Below are 16,480 nucleotides of genomic sequence, written 5' to 3' on the forward strand. Positions count from 1 at the left end.
TGACACCTTAAACACCCGCATATATAAATATGACAACGTAAGGTTGGACATAAGACAATATGAGAAAATACCACCAAAAAAGAATCTGAAATAGAATCCAAGTCACAAAATCTTGGAAATAAGCCTGTTATGGCCAAAAAAGAGTTATAAATGGAAAAGGCATTGTTCTTTTCTCTGGCTCTTTCAGGCTAAGTTTTACTAAATGTACTAAAGCATAAATATATAATATACACATCCTTTTAAGAAGTTTAACAAATGTTTAAAATTCACTACAGAGGCCTGACCTATGGTGGCGCAGCGGATAAAGCGTCGACCTGGAAATGCTGAGGTAGCCGGTTCGAAACCCTGGGCTTGCCTGGTCAAGGCACATATGGGAGTTGATGCTTCCAGCTCCTCCCCCCTTCTCTCTATCTGTCTCTCTCTCCTCTCTGTCTCTCTCTCTCTCCTCTCTAAAAATGAATAAATAAAAATTTTTAAAAAAAAGGTAAATTAAAATTCACTACAGACCATGCATGAAGTAAAGTACAACTGCTCACAAAAATTAGGGGACATTTTATAGCTTCGTATTCATTTTGAAATATCAGCTAATATTTGTGAGCAGTATATATGCACTCAATAACTGCTTTAAATGACCAGGGCTTTATAGATTGTTCAATTCTTCTCAAGTACATTTTTCCCCTTCTCAAGAAATTTTGAATGATACATAGGTCTATAACAAGGAATACATGTTTTCAACTCACATTGTTTCACCAGTCTTGGCTACATGACAGAGAAATTGATCCAGGACTGGACAAACTTCCTTTTTTCCCCTCTTCTCAAAATCTAGATAAGGGAAGAAAGAAAAGTTATCAGTATTACTCGTAAGGCCACCAACCATTTTCAATGCCCTCTAAAAACAAACTTTCCTCCCTTATATTAAGAACAAGAAAAAAAAAATTATGTCTCAACCAACTATCCACCTTAACTCTCCAAGCTCTACTCCACGTGTACGCTCTTCTTTCACAGGTAACAAGAATCCTCCTAAATAGGGAACTCACTTCACAAACCATTCTGAATTCAATCTTTCTCAAAGTGTGGTCTGGGATAAAACCAGCATCAGCTCCATATGCTAATCTGATCAAAATTAATGTCCAAAGCTCCACTGAATTTGTTTATCTAAATGAAGGTCATAAATCTGCGTTTTAAGAAACACCACCCACCTCTTATTGCCGTCCAAAATGATTCTGAATTATCAAAGCGTAATTCTCAAAAGGTCGAAATCACGCTATTGTGTTTGAAAACCTGTTGTCAAGCCTGTTGCTTGGAAGGCGACCACTCTAGAATTAGGGTGGAAGGATGACTCCAGAAACCCTGAACTGCTGCCCCTCCCCTCCTCCAAACCTTTGCCTTTCTCCTCTAAGCTGACGCGGGGCCTGCGGGACTGATGGAAACCAGCGCCCGCCGGAGGGGCTGCGCGCGCGCCGCCGAAGCCCGGAGCGCCGGGACAGAGCCAGGGCCGGGCCGCGAAGGCTGCGGCTCCCCTCCCCCCGCCGAGAGCCGGCGGCGCGGACACAAAGCCGAGCACGGGCGGGGGCGCTGCCCGCAGGACTCCCGCCCCCGGGGCGGCAGGGGGGGGCATGGGGCCCGGGTAAGCACAGCTGCCCCGCGTCCGCCCCGGCCCTCAGGGCCTCCGCCCGGGAGCCCGAGGACAGAGGCCGCGGCGGCCCGAAGCAAGGAGCGCGGGCGGCCACCCCCACCTTTCAGCGCCTCCTGCAGCCTCTCGACGTCCATGGCTCCCCGGAGTCCCTCCAGGCTCCGCGGGTCTCCGGGCCCCGAGCGCCGTCCCCGCCCCCGCGCCCGCCCCCGCCCTCGCACACACTCCCGCACGCAGGTGACTGGGCGGGGGAACCCCAGGGAGCCGGGGGAAGCGAGCGAGAGAGCGAGGCCGAGAGAAGGAGCGTCTCCCGAGCCGCTACCGCCAGCCCTCCAACATGGCGCCCGGCACGTCACCGCGCGCACGCTCCCGCCGCGTCCCAGCGCCGCCGAGCCGACCCGGAGCCGGAAAGCGCGTGCGGACGGAGGCGTGCCGCCGGGGTGGGCCGGGGCGGGCCGGAGCCGCAGCCGCTCAGGCCGAGGCCGGGCTCCCGCCCGGTGCTGGCTGCGCAGCGCCTGAGTGAGCTGAGGATGACGTGGTCAAGGCAGGGAGTGCACGCAGACCCCTTCGTTCTGCGTCCCTGCCTGTTGCTACCTGTGTGACCTCTGATCGATTTACTGAGCCTTGCTTTCCCTTCTGCACAGGGAGTGCGCTAGTATCGACCACCCTTTCGGTGTAGGTGAGAATTAAGTGAGCGTGCGGACTCAGTGGTCAGCAGCGTACACTCAATACTGAGGGCGAGATTCTCGCCTTACTTGAACCCAACGTTCCTTATGAACCCACCCTTGAAGAGAAACAGCATACACAACAAAGTAATTAAAAGTTTAGCGGTTGGAATCAGCTTGAATCAAAGCCCAACTCAACTAATTACTCCGTGTGACCCTGGACTAGTTACTTGAAACTCAGCACTGGTGCAGTATCTCTCTGAAAACAGATGTGGAGCTGATGTGGAGCAGATATTGGCCTTAGAAGATAATGGTTGCTTTTTTGCAAAAAGAGCAGCAGCAGCCCTGGCTGGTTGGCTCAGTGGTAGAGCATCGGCCTGGCGTGCAGGAGTCCCGGGTTCGATTCCCGGCCAGGGCACACAGGAGAAGCACCCATCTGCTTCTCCACCCTTCCCCCTCTCCTTCCTCTCTGTCTCTCTCTTCCCCTCCCGCAGCCAGGGCTCCATTGGAGCAAAGTTGGCCCTGGCGCTGGGGATGGCTCTATGGCCTCTGCCTCAGGCCCTGGAATGGCTCTGGTTGCAACAGAGCAAGGCCCAGATGGGCAGAGCATCGCCCCCTGGTGGGCATGCTGGGTGGATCCTGGTCGGGCGCATGCGGGAGTCTGACTGCCTCCCCGTTTCCAACTTCAGAAAAATACAAAAAAAAGAGCAGCAGCAGCAGCTAAGAAAACTTTCTAGGTGGCACAGACCTTGAATGTGTTTGACTGTCAGACCCTGTGAGCTTGGACTGCTGAGGAGTTTAGATAGGGCTGTGGCAACAGACAGGGCACTTATGGAAAGGTGCTGAAATCTGTTATCAAAGAGCTGTATGGCTAGTTACCTGTAATGAAGTTTTACCTTGGGTGATTTTTACAGACAGCTGCACTATCATGCACTGATCACTGAGCTGTATAATGGACTCTTGAATCAGGGACTTCAACAAGATGGGAGCAGTGGCTCTCCTGTTGGATGGACAGTATGAGATGCTGATGGGGGTCTGTGGCACCTCTAGAGGTCCTCCTGCACCTGGAAGCTGCTCTCATTCAGTTGCAAAGATGCACCAAGGACACTTTAGGGCTTCAATGGACATGGCCCTGGACTATCCAGGCCCTCCCACCTACTGTGGGGAAGGGGACTAGAGGTTTGGGCCTCCAGTTAACTCTCTGGGCAGAGTGCTCAGGGAGACATTGTGAAGGGCAGCTTTGTAATTATTGTCATTTTTTGAAATAGCTTGGTTTTTTTTTTTTTTGTAATTCTGTACTGTTTCTATGATATAATATACCTCATTTCCCACACAGAGACCATTGCAGAAAATACTTGTTTTGTAGATTGTGAAGCAGGCAACCCTAAAGGAATGGATTGTTAGGAAAACAGCTGTGTTAAGCTTGCTTGCTTGCACTTTGCCTGATTAGTGCATGAATATATGGCAGCACCACATGTGTCTATGTAAAACTATGGGTGCTTGACCTCAGGGTGAATTGCAGATTGCCTGTCCGCCACTGAGGGGCCATTTTGCTGTTTGTTCGCCTGCTGCTGTGAGATGTTTTTCTGCCTTTTTGCTCATCCACCATTACAAGACTATTAAACGGGAATGGCCCAATAATTTCTGGCTCTACAATTTCTTTACTGTCTGCCAGAATCCAGGCTGAACCTGCTTAGCTTTAGCCACTGGCATTACAGCAAACCTCCCTGCAGCTAAGAGTCCCTCTGACCCTCCGCTACCACTCACTCCTGGAACTAGGGGCAGCCCTTTTCATGTCTCCACCATTCCTACCAGTCTCACTCAGTGTGGTTTCTGTGATCCTTGGTTATGCACTCCTCTTCATTTAGTGTAAAGTTGATTTTTCAAGATGATTGTTTTCAAATTTCATTGTAATCCAATTTGGTCCTGGGAGGTGGCATTGGAATGTCCACCTACTCTGTTGCCATCTTGGAGTCTCCCTTTGATATGATTTTTCTCATTTCATTCATGTGGTGTATCACATTCATTATTCTTATGTGTTATATCATCCCTGTGCCTTTGGAATAAACCCCACTTGATTGTGATATATTATTTTAAAGATGTATTGTTGTTTTCAATATGCTAGTATCTTGTTTAGGATTTTTGCATCTGTATTTTTCAGAGATATTGGTCTGTAATTTTAGTGTGTGTTGTCCTTGTCAGGTTCTGTGTCAAAGTAATGTTGTCCTCATAAAATGATTTATAAAATATAGACTCTTCAATTTTTTTTTTTCTGTACATGAAGATTAGGCATTAAAACTTTTTTGAGTTTTTGGTAGAATTTACTAGTAAAGCCTGGACTTTTACTTTTGGGGTGGTTTTTAATAACTCGTTCAATTTCCTTACTGTTGGCCTTTTTTAGATTTTCCAGGTTTTTATGATTCAGTCTAGGAAAGTGCGTGAGCACATAGTGTGTACTTCTAAGAACTTGTCCATTTCTCCTAGGTTATCTACTTGTTAGTTTATTGTTTTTCTTACTATTCTTATACAGTCCTCTTTAATTCTGTGGTATCTGTTATAATTTCTCTGATACCTTTTCATTTCTGATTTTATTTGAGTGTTTTCTCTTTTTATTGAGTCTAGACAGAGGTGTGTAAATTTTATTAATTTTTTCAAAAAAACAGCATTTGTTGCATTTTTTTCTATTGATTGTTTTTTATTTTGTTTAATTCTTCTCTCTCTCTCCCTCAATTTTTTTTTTTTTTAAGTGAGAGAGACAGAGCCAGAGAGAGAGGAAGAGAGAGGGACAGATAGGAACACACAGATAGAAAGGGAGAGAGATGAGAAACATCAGTTCTTCATTGTAGCACCTTAGTTGTTCATTGATTGCTTCCTCATATGTGCCTTGACCAGGGAACTACAGCAGACCAGGTGACCCCTTGCTCAAGCCAGCAACCTTGTGCTTCAAGCCAGGAACCTTTGGGCTCAAGCCAACGACCATGGGGTCATGTCTATGATCCCGTGCTCAAGCCAGTGACCCCACGCTCAAGTTGGTGAGCCCATGCTCAAGCCAGATGAGCCCGCACTGAAGCTGGCAACCTCGGGACTTTGAACTTGGGTCCTCCGTGTCCCCGTCCGATGCTCTATGCACTGCACCACTGCCTGGTCAGGCCAGTTAATGATTTTTAAAGCAGCTAAGCTACAGCTAAAACAATATTTTTAACTAGTTGGAAAAACTTACATATTATTTTTTAATGTTATAAATTTTAACCCTTGAAGTCTTATATAAGAAACACACTTCCAAATTAATACCAAAAGACATCTTTTTTAAAGCTTTTAATTTAAAAAAGGTAAAAGTACCTGGTATTTAAAAAGACAAGACAGTCATTTTTAAAAGACAAAACAGTAATCAAATCATAATACTTTTAATTTGCTACAATAATTCCTTTTCTTTAGAATATCCCTTTTATGCTGTTTCTCCCAATAAAAAATTACTAAAAAGAGCTTTCCAACATGAAAAATACATCAGGGGCTCCTTGGGAGCTATGAACAATGGGTATACTTCTCAGTGACAAACTCGTGAAAGGGATGAAGCAGCGGCTGTACCTGACTTTCATGCATGTGGTAATGCAAACACGAATGCAGATCCTGAAGTCTCAAGAAAATATTTCCAGTTTTGACCTGTAAAGAACGAAAACCAGGGCAAATTTCTCTCTTTGCCAGAGTAATCTCATCAGCTTTAAATCCAGCACTGCAAAATTGTGAAATGATATGACATACAGTTTCACTATAATTCTTCAATTTACAGACCACAGCAAATGCTGGCTCCTTCTTCAAAAGGAATGTAGGGTATGTGTGTATGTGTCTCTGTATGTAGTCTGTGCTTTTTTAATTTTTAGAAAGTTATCATAAAGATTTGATCTAACCATTAGAACTTGGTTCTATCTGCAAAGAGATCCCCAAGTTCTGTCATTCTGCATATAATGCCAAAAAAAAGCAAAAATAGAATAGAGGAAGATGAAAAAGTAGAAAAATATAAGAAAGATTTCCTACTATTCTATTCAGTGAGAATATAATGATTATAATGGTTTGCACTCCCATGCAATTAAACATATTTCAAAAGTCAACATACTGCTGAATCCAGTCATGAAATCATGTTTCTTTTGGTTTATCTAAAACATCCAATGTATCTTATAAATATCAGGCCATATTTATATATTTATCTCAATTTTTATGAATGTTGTCTTGTTTCAAGGTGGGTTGAAATGATTGTTCCATTATTGGATCAGTATATTGAAACTGTGCATAAGGTTTTTATGGTTTTATGAAATCATAGTTGCAATAAGATAAAGTCTCAAACTTCTAAGTTTATTTAAATGCCTATTTCAATAATAAATTCAGTAGAAGTCACAACAATTTGCAATGGAAGCACTGAAAATGTTATATAAATCTCAAATAAATAGTAAAGCTTGGAGCATTATATCCTAAATAAAAAAAATGTCATTTTGGAAGTTGAAAGAAAACTTAAGTAGATTTTCTAGATAGTTAATTCTTTAAACATGGAAATTTTCAATGTAAGTCACAATTTCCAAGATTTATATTGGAAAAAAAAACTCAGCAAGAAAAATATTGTCAGCATTTCTAGTTACTCAGCTAATGAAAATCTCAATCTCAATGCATATAGAAATAGTCACATTTTGCTATTAGAAGGTGTTCTTCCTTTCTCCAATGTAAATCAATAGTCATATGCACTAAAACAGAATTTTAAAGGAAATGAGGAGAGGACAGGACAGGACAGGAGGAGAAAAGAGAACCAATCTCACGCCCTTTCCATACAGAGATCCAATGTGCATATTAGGCAACACATCCTTTGACAAACTTCAGACCACACAGATGGCATGTTTTAGGAATTCACTGAATTAAAATTTGTAGTTATAAATTTCCAAGGCACTAGTGTAGTAGTTTTCTGGGAATATCAAAGGCAGATAACATACTGCCTCATGATAACATATTAACTTTAGAAAAGAATAAACATTTCAAGCAGCAGGGATTGGAAGAGTAAATTTTCTCTAAATTCTTCACCAAACTACCTAACATTTCAAGATACAGCAAAAGGATTCCAAGACATAAAACCATACTAAATTGTAAGGTTTTACATTCTCATAATGCATCATTCTAGAATGTTCTTGAGTTCTATGATATACCTTTAATGAAAACCCTATTCTGCATGTTAAGACCAGAACCAAGAGTTGAGAATTCTGGGTAAACCTGGCTCTCGTTAACTAACTAAATAAATAAATAATAGTAATACAATTAAATGAATAAAAAATAATAAATAAATAAATAAACATAAAAATAAAAGGCATTGCTATATTCAAAGTCTTTGTACCAGATTTTTTTGTGGGACTCATCAAAGGAAGAAAAGAACTTCTTTAGGTCTGGAGCCAACCACTCTGAGTGACATTTGTGCGTCTACAGGCTGTGCTGAATGAGTGCAAGGAAGACTGGAGTGGAAGTCAGGGAATCATGTTTACATCCTGGCTCTTTCATGAAAACCCTATTTGTGGGTATATAGGATGAATTTTCTCCCCTCCAAATGACAATCCAAACATTGCCCCACATCCTTTAGATACATAGAACATAATGACTTTAGTGGTAAATAGAGAAAATATAAAATACAACAACAAAGATAAGAATTTTACATTTTTATGGTAATTTTCTTTTTTTCTTTATTTTATTTTTTAAATATTTTATTTATTGCCCTGGCCGGTTGGCTCAGTAGTAGAGTGTCGGCCTGGAGTGCAGAAGTCTCGGGTTCGATTCCCGGCCAGGGCACACAGGAGAAGCGCCCATCTGCTTCTCCACCCCTCCCCCTCTCCTTCCTCTCTGTCTCTCTCTTCCCCTCCCGCAGCGAGGCTCCATTGGAGCAGAGATGGCCCGGGCGCTGGGGATGGCTCCTTGGCCTCTGCCCCAGGCGCTAGAGTGGCTCTGGTCGCAACAGAGCGACGCCCCGGATGGGCAGAGCATCGCCCCCTGTTGGACAGAGTGTCGCCCCCTGGTGGGCGTGCCAGGTGGATCCCGGTCAGGCGCATGCGGGATTCTGTCTGACTGTCTCTCCCCGTTTCTAGCTTCAGAAAAATAAAAAAATAAAAATAAATAAAAAAATTATTTTATTTATTGATTTTTTAGAGAGAGAAGAGTGAGAGAGAGAGAGACAGAGAGAGAGAGAAGGGGGAGGAGCAGGAAGCATCAACTCCCATATTTGCCTTGACCAGGCAAGCCCAAGGTTTCAAACAGGTGACCTCAGTGTTCCAGGTCGACACTTTATCCCACTGCGCCATCACAGGTCAGGCCAGTAATTTTCTTTTTAAAAAAAATTTTTAATGATTGATTTCTGCAAGAGAGGAAGGGAGATCAAGAAAGACAGTAACATGGAGCTATTCCTATATGTGCCGTGCCAGGAATCCAATAGGCAACCTCTGTACCTTGGGAGGACACCATCAAACAAATGAGCTATCCAGCCTGGGCATAATAATAATTTTCTTAACAAAAACAATAAACCACAAGCCACTCAATTGATCAAAGAGAAAATATGGGTTATTACTCTAACATCGTGGATTTAAATGTGTTACTACCATAATGGAGTTGCATATCTATATTGATAAATGTCTATATACTGTAATATCTAGGTTTTTGTTAACTTCAGTTATTGTTCGTTTGGGTTTTTGTTGATTTTTTTGTTGTTGTTGTTGTTGATTTTTTCCACGAAAAATTTGTCGCAGTTTTTGTCAACTGCCTCGGATTTCCTTGGCGTGCCCATGTGACCTCGCTGCTAATTTTGTGAAAACAAAGGGCAATCCACACATTCTCCTGCTCAGTGTGGCGTTGTTTCTCATTGTGTGAGCATCACCCCACGTGTCTAGCCAAACAATTCCATTGCTTTCCAATGTTTTTGTGCTTTCTTTTATTGATTGCGAGTGCTAATATTACAATTACATGTCAGTGAATATGTGTATACAATATTCGGTGTAACGTCTTTATTTTACGTTTTCCAGTTTCAAAATGCATGTAACGCACGTAAGAAAAATCACATGTCCCTGTTAAGAGTTTACCTTGCTAATAATGCCATTTTAAATGTTCATGTATTTTTTACATTAGTTTTTTATATTCATTTTATATTAATTTTGTTAAGCCGGTAGCCACGGCCACCATCACAGCCTCCTGGCCCATGCAGGTTCACATTTGATTTGGACAGATGGTAATGAAACAACAGAGCCAAGAACTGGTGGGCCATTATCTTTAATCCTAGCTTGCACCCAGCGGGCAAGAAACACACACAGTGGGAAAACACTTCCCTTTCCATTCAGGGCTCCCAAAGCCACTGACTTATCCGAGTTTCCTAGAATCAAAGGTTTCTACCTCATCAGCCTATTCACCTCTGTTCCCCATCTCCTTCTCTCTGCACAAACTGGCTTCTTCTTAAGCACTCTGCCATCTTGGCTGCTTCTCCTCTCCTCCAAATGGCCTTTCTCTGCTCTCTTCCAGCATGGGCTCCTCTGCCTCATTTTATAGTGTAGAAATCAAACCTTTAATCCAATATACAAGCAAGAAAGTCTCTGATACAAAGTCACTTAGGATGAGAAAGGCTTAGCCTTAAAACTAAGCCTTAGGCTATAAGGACCCTACCTGTTTATGTTACATCCCGGAGACAGGCCACAGCAGACCCAAAGTAAATTTTATAAGTTTTATTGCAGACCTGCACAGGGACTGCAGGCAACCCATGCAAGGGAGCACTGCAGCCCCCCAAACCTGCGCAGGGGATGCAGGTAACCCACACAGGGGAACACTGCAGCCCCCCAAACCTGCGCAGGGGATGCAGGCAACCCACGCCTCCGAAGAGACTGGAGCACTGCAGCCCACCAAACCTGCGCAGCCATCAAACTGCGCAGGGACTGCAGCCCCCCAAACCTGCATAGGGACTGCAGCCCACCAAACCTGCGCAGCCATCAAACTGCGCAGGGACTGCAGCCCCCCAAACCTGCACAGGGACTGCAGCCAACCAAACCTGCGCAGCCAACAAACTGCGCAGGGACTGCAGCCCCCCAAACCTGCACAGGGACTGCAGCCCCCCAAACCTGCACAGGGACTGCAGCCCCGAGCTTCTAAAATGGCTCCTTTTTATAGGGTGACTATCTAGGATGAGCAAGCATCATACAGAAGCTGATGTGGCTGTTAGTCATTGGCTAGGGAGGTCGTGCGCAGTTATGGGGGGGGGGGGTATTACTCAGTGGAGAATTTCAAACATAAACTTCTGATAAGGGTCTCTGACTCAATGCAGGATGTTGCTGAACTCTTTGTTCTCAGCGTCACAGGGACCTTGTACACTCTTGGCAGCCCCAGCATGTCAGTACTCCCTGAATCTAACATTCCCCCATCTCTTTTGGGCATAAATCAAATCCTTGATTCTTCATCAGTGGGGAGAATGGTATAAGGCTGGGGCTCATGAGAATTTTCTACTTTAGCTGTAGCTATAAGCTAATTAGGTCAGAGGTCCTCCCTAGTATGTGCTGGCTCGCTGATAGTGTGCCCTTAGTACTACAAGCTTTACGGACTAATTTCTTTCTGCCTTGCATTTTTCTTCTCTGTACTAACTTCTTACAACTTGCACAAACCTTCTGCAACTTACCCAAACCTTCTGCAACTTACATAAACCTTCAACTTTTATGCACTTTCTTATCCAGGAATAACTGGCCTTCATAACAACTTACATTTTCCTTTCCTTTTCAAAAGTACCTCTACACCTTATACCTTCTATTATCAAAACTATACAATTCCTTTCTAATTCATCAGAACTCTTAATTCCCAAAAACCTTAACCTTCAGCAAAGACTAAGTTAGTACTAAGTAATCCTCTTTTAAAGATTGCTTTTTGGAGGTGTCCTTTTCATAAGTAGCCTATTGGACACATGACCAATATTCACAGATTATTCTATAGTGGTAGCTATGAGCACATACATAATTTTCATTTACCTTGTAGCTTCTCTCTCAGCCAAGGGACTTACACCTTCTTTCTGTATGACTCATAGCAGTACATGCATCAAACCTTAAGATGACTTACTTGGCTTTCCTTTACCTTAGTTTTCCTCCCTCCCCAAAGTCTCAATGCATGAACCAGTTAACTTCTGGTTTGTGGCTGAAGCAGGGCATGCTGTCCTTCTCAGGGTCAGCTTACAAGGGTTGGCGGGGTCAGTCTTCGCTGTCCACAAAGGTGTCTCTGCTGGGACTGCAAGCTTCAGCTGGCTGCGGTCGACCCAGGCGGGTATGCCTTCTACCTTGGCAGCAGTGGAAGTGGTCGGGATCATGGTGTCTGGACCCATCTACATGGGAGTCAGTCCTTGGGTGGTGTACTGCTAGAAGTGCCTCTTGGACAGTCTTTGAACAGTTTTCTGAGTAACCTATAAAACCTGTAAGTACTTAGGGAAAGGGTGTTACATTTCTACACTTTGCAGTTAGAGTTTAAGTCCTAGTGACTACTGCTTCTAGCTGGAATTAGCAGCAGGTCCTAGCCTATAATAGGCATGGGGCATTGAGATAGGAGAAATAAAGGATACACTAAACATAAAGCAATAAAACCAGACTGTCAATACCCACAGTAGAGATCTTTGAGGGATAAATAAAACTTAAATATTCAAGCAAGGCATAGTAGATGGCCCTCATGTTATTAGCTTATCTGCTACTTGGAAGAAATACCTTAGGCTCCTGAACGATGTCCTTAGGCCTTCAGTGGCAATTCCCAGCACGCTGGGCAAGGTCAGGTCACAGGTAGCTGGAGCAGGGCTGGAAGAGACTGAACCCTCCCTCCATGGAGAAAGGGGGCAGCTTACCTTCTTATGTCCCTCTTTCCACAGCACAGACATGTCCCTTGATGGGGCCAGGAAGCCTGGCAGGCTTCAGTTCAATGACCTTTCTTTCCACTCTGGAGCAGGACCTTGATAAAGCCCCTTAGGGCGCTGGAGCCAAAAGTTGGTATTTCCTGACTTCTTTTGGGCCTTATTTGCCTTTTCTGTTACTTCCTTGGTCATTATAGACCTTAAAAGCCATGCTCAGAAGATCTCACTGAGGGGCTTGACTAAGAGAGCAAAATTGGGAATACAACAACAGATAACCTCTAGCTTACTGTACTGTTATCTTTTGCCTGACTAAGCAGTGGCTCAGCCCTTGAGCCGGTGCCCAAGGAGGAGGGGCACATGCCTGAAGCTGTGAGGGGAGCCTGCCACTTCTCCTGCAGCCAGCTGCAGCCTGGCTGCCTTTTCTTTCTCTACCTCTGCTACTATACTGGCTGCATACTGACCATGCCACCTGCCTGCAGGTGGGTGCTGGTGATAGTACGCTAGACTCTCTATGTTTTCTATGGATCTAGCAATCCTTGGTTTGGCCAGTCTGCTCTTAAGTTGGCCATTCTAGTAGCAGACAAACAAACCAAATATGCACACAAAACAAACAAAACTTCTAAACCAAAACCAAAGGGAGAAGGCAGCGTCCTGCGTTCCCTGACCGACCAGGTGGGGAGAAATCAGGTGGCGTCCCACCTGCTCCACTACACCCTTTTCTAACCAGAGCTCTGTTTCCAAATATTCAAAGAGGAAGCTTATTTACCAAACAGTCTCAAGACTCCAAATGTTTCAAATCAGCCAAATTCAGTTTCCAAATGGCAACTGCCAGAGGCTGGCCAGCTACCAATGTCTGCTGCAGCCCACTCCGTGAGGAGGGGTCTTACACGGTCTATCTCGGTGGGACCTCCATCTGTTACATCCTGGCGAGAGAGGCCACAGCAGACACAAAGTGAATTTTACAAGTTTTATTGCAGACCTGCACAGGGACTGCAGGCAACCCATGCAAGGGAGCACTGCAGCCCCCCCAAACCTGCACAGGGATGCAGGTAACCCACACAGGGGAACACTGCAGCCCCCCAAACCTGCGCAGGGACTGCAGCTAACCAAACCTGCGCAGCCAACAAACTGCGCAGGGACTGCAGCCCCCCAAACCTGCACAGGGACTGCAGGCAACCCACGCCTCCGAAGAGACTGGAGCACTGCAGCCAACCAAACCTGCGCAGCCATCAAACTGCGCAGGGACTGCAGCCCCCCAAACCTGCACAGGGACTGCAGCCAACCAAACCTGCGCAGCCAACAAACTGCGCAGGGACTGCAGCCCCCCCAAACCTGCACAGGGACTGCAGCCAACCAAACCTGCACAGCCAACAAACTGTGCAGGGACTGCAGCCCCCCCAAACCTGCACAGGGACTGCAGCCCCGAGCTTCTAAAATGGCTCCTTTTTATAGGGTGGCTATCTAGGATGAGCAAGCATCATACAGAAGCTGATGTGGCTGTTAGTCATTGGCTAGGGAGGTCGTGCGCAGTTACGGGGGGGGGGGTATTACTCAGTGGAGAATTTCAAACATAAACTTCTGATAAGGGTCTCTGACTCAATGCAGGATGTTGCTGAACTCTTTGTTCTCAGCGTCACAGGGACCTTGTACACTCTTGGCAGCCCCAGCATGTCAGTACTCCCTGAATCTAACATTTACAGCCTATCCCCCACACCCAATGCAAATTATAAACGAGCAAACATATATATCATATTTACAAACTTATTTGACAAATTTCTTATTGTTTTTATTATTAAATGCTACATTGATTCTCTATAAAATGTGTTTTTGGTATGTATTTTGGAGTATCTAGAATGAATTAATTGGATTTACATTGATTCATATGGATATAATTCCCTTAGTTATCGTCGGTTTTGGATTTTGCTGATTGTTTTCAGATAAATTATCGATGAAAACTGAGGTGTTGGTCAAATAAGTTTGTAAATATGATATATAGGTTTGCTTGCTTATAGTTTGCATTGGGTGTGGGGGACAGGCTGTAAGCAGGCAGGGTTGTTATAGCCTAAGGCTTAGTTTTAAGACTGAGCTTTTCCCCACACCCTTGACTGTTGCATGATAGGGGGTGGTGCATTCTTATGAGGAATCCCATTTATGCCTCAGATAAGTGACTTTGTAAAAGAGACTTCCTTGTTTGTACATTGGATTAAAGGTTTTGATTTCTACACTATAAAATGGGAAAGAGGAGCCCATGCTGGAGGAGAGCAGAGAAAGGCCACATGGAGGAGAGGAGAAGCAGCCAAGATGGTGGTGTGCTGAAGGAGAAGCCTGTTTGTGCAGTTTGTGCAGAGAGAAGGAGATGGGGGACAGAGGTGAATAGGCTGGTGAGGTAGAAACCTTTGATTCTAGGAAACTCAGATAAGTCAGTGGCTTTGGGAGCCCTGAATGGAAAGGGAAGTGTTTTCCCACTGTGTGTGTTTCTTGCCCGCTGGGTGCAAGCTGGGATTAAAGCTAATGGCCCACCAGTTCTTGGCTGTGTTGTTTCATTACCGTCTGTATGAATCAAATAAGAAACTGCATGGGCCAGGTGGCTGTGATGGTGGCCATGGCTACTGGCCATACACGAGGTATCACTGTATTTCTTTGTAGTGCTGAGATTTTTATATATATTTTTTCAGGGCAAGACTTTTTTTCTGCAGATATAGAATGTTGGTCAAATAAGTTTGTAAATAATGATTTTTATGTTGGCTTGCTAATAGTTTGCATTGTGGGCTGGGTAGCCCCCAGCTCCATGTGGTCTGTGAAATTGCAAATTACATTACTGCTTGGGAAGGGCCATTGTTTTTGCTAAAGTTTCCTGGAGGAGAGGTTTTCACATCAGAAAGTTTTGAAAAGAGAGAGAAGAAGAAGGAGAGAGAAGCCATGTTTTCAGAGTGAGAGCAGAGAGAATGCAGAGTGCTGAAGAAGAAGCCATGTTTTGCAGAGAGAGAGAAGGTGTACAGACAGGGAACCAGAGGTGAGGGGCTTTTGCGAGCTCCACTGAGACTGGTGGGGTCTTTGATTCTAGGAGGAACCAGAGAAGATTCTCCTGGTTGTGGAACTGGATGATATGTCAGTTGCTTTTGGAGCCCTGAGTGAAAGGGAAGTGTTTTCCCTGTGTGTTGCTCATCAGCCAGTGCGAGACTTTAATAAAGGAATGGCCCACCATTCTTTGGCTCTACTGTTTCTTTACCATCTGTCTGAATTCAATAAGAATGGGCATGTGAATGGCCACGACGGTGGCAATTACTGGCTTTCCATAGAACCTATGATGTTCTACTGGATTCCCATATATAAGATACTATATTATATTAACAAAAAAATATTTTCAATTTTAAACATTCAGATTTCTGTTATATATAATGAAAAGCATTTTATACTTGTTTCCAAATACTTCTGTGTTAAACAGGGTGTATCTTCTACATAATTCTATCTTTTCATGAAATAGGGTTTTTATGTCTTACATAATAGCAGTTACATTGGGTATCTTTGTTTCCTTATGTTACATTTTATTTATTTGCCCAGGGGAAATAGTACAGGTCCCTATTAAATTCACAGGGCTTTTGCATATATCAAGCAGATCATTTATACACAAGTTTTTTGAGATAAAGTATAGTACTCCAGCCCGCTGGGAGCTACCAGTGTCACCTGGAAAAAACCTACTCAAGACACAAGCTTATGTCAAGAGGAAGAGAGAGGGAGGCCTGCCAGGGAAGGCCAAGAAGGACCTCCTGAATCTCCTTCTCCCTCAGCTTTTATGATCAGAAGCAGAATAGAGGTAACAGGATTACAGGGGAGGGAGATCAGGTGAAAAAAAGGAAGAAGGATTAATGGCCATTTTCCTGACATGGAGAAAGGACTAAATTGGTCAGTACATTTTTTTTTTTTTTTTGGCTAATTAACAAGCACAAAGGAAGGGGCAATTCAGAACCTCTAGGCTAATTTTTTTTTTTTTTAATATTTTATTTATTGATTTCTTAGAGAGAGAGGAGTGAGAAAGAGAGACAGAGAGAGAGAAGGGGGAGGAGCAGGAAGCTTCGACTCCCATATGTGCCTTGACCGGGCAAGCCCAAGGTTTAGAACCGGCGTAGGCTAATTTTCTAAAGCTTGTTCACATGCATTCCTTTGTGTCTGCACAAAGGTCACTCATTCACGTTTTCTTGGTGTTTGCATCCAAGAGGCATTCACTCAGGGCTTTTAACTAAAGTTCCCTAATCCAAGGCATAGAGGGTTCAAGTTAAGTGGGTGATTCCCTACATCTCCCCTTTTTGGTTTTAG

At 44.0% G+C, this 16,480-nt stretch overlaps 1 protein-coding gene across 2 annotated transcripts in view; it reads right to left on the reverse strand.

Annotated features, from left to right (window-relative positions):
• PPP4R2 (protein phosphatase 4 regulatory subunit 2) overlaps window positions 1-1,990 on the reverse strand; it is a 101,947-nt gene extending 99,957 nt beyond the window's left edge. The window contains exons 1-2 of one of the 2 annotated variants that reach the window (XM_066350655.1): window positions 1,737-1,990; window positions 741-822 (exon numbers count right to left, since the gene is read on the reverse strand). In XM_066350655.1, coding sequence (XP_066206752.1) covers window positions 741-822; window positions 1,737-1,770 — 116 coding nt within the window. In that variant the 5' untranslated portion in view covers window positions 1,771-1,990. Of the gene's footprint in view, window positions 1-740; window positions 878-1,736 lie in introns of those variants that run through there. The other variant, XM_066350654.1, reaches the window with a different exon arrangement.
• Window positions 1,991-16,480: the final 14,490 nt, after the last annotated feature.

Source organism: Saccopteryx leptura, chromosome 10, assembly GCF_036850995.1.
Source record: "Saccopteryx leptura isolate mSacLep1 chromosome 10, mSacLep1_pri_phased_curated, whole genome shotgun sequence".
NCBI lineage: Eukaryota > Metazoa > Chordata > Mammalia > Chiroptera > Emballonuridae > Saccopteryx > Saccopteryx leptura.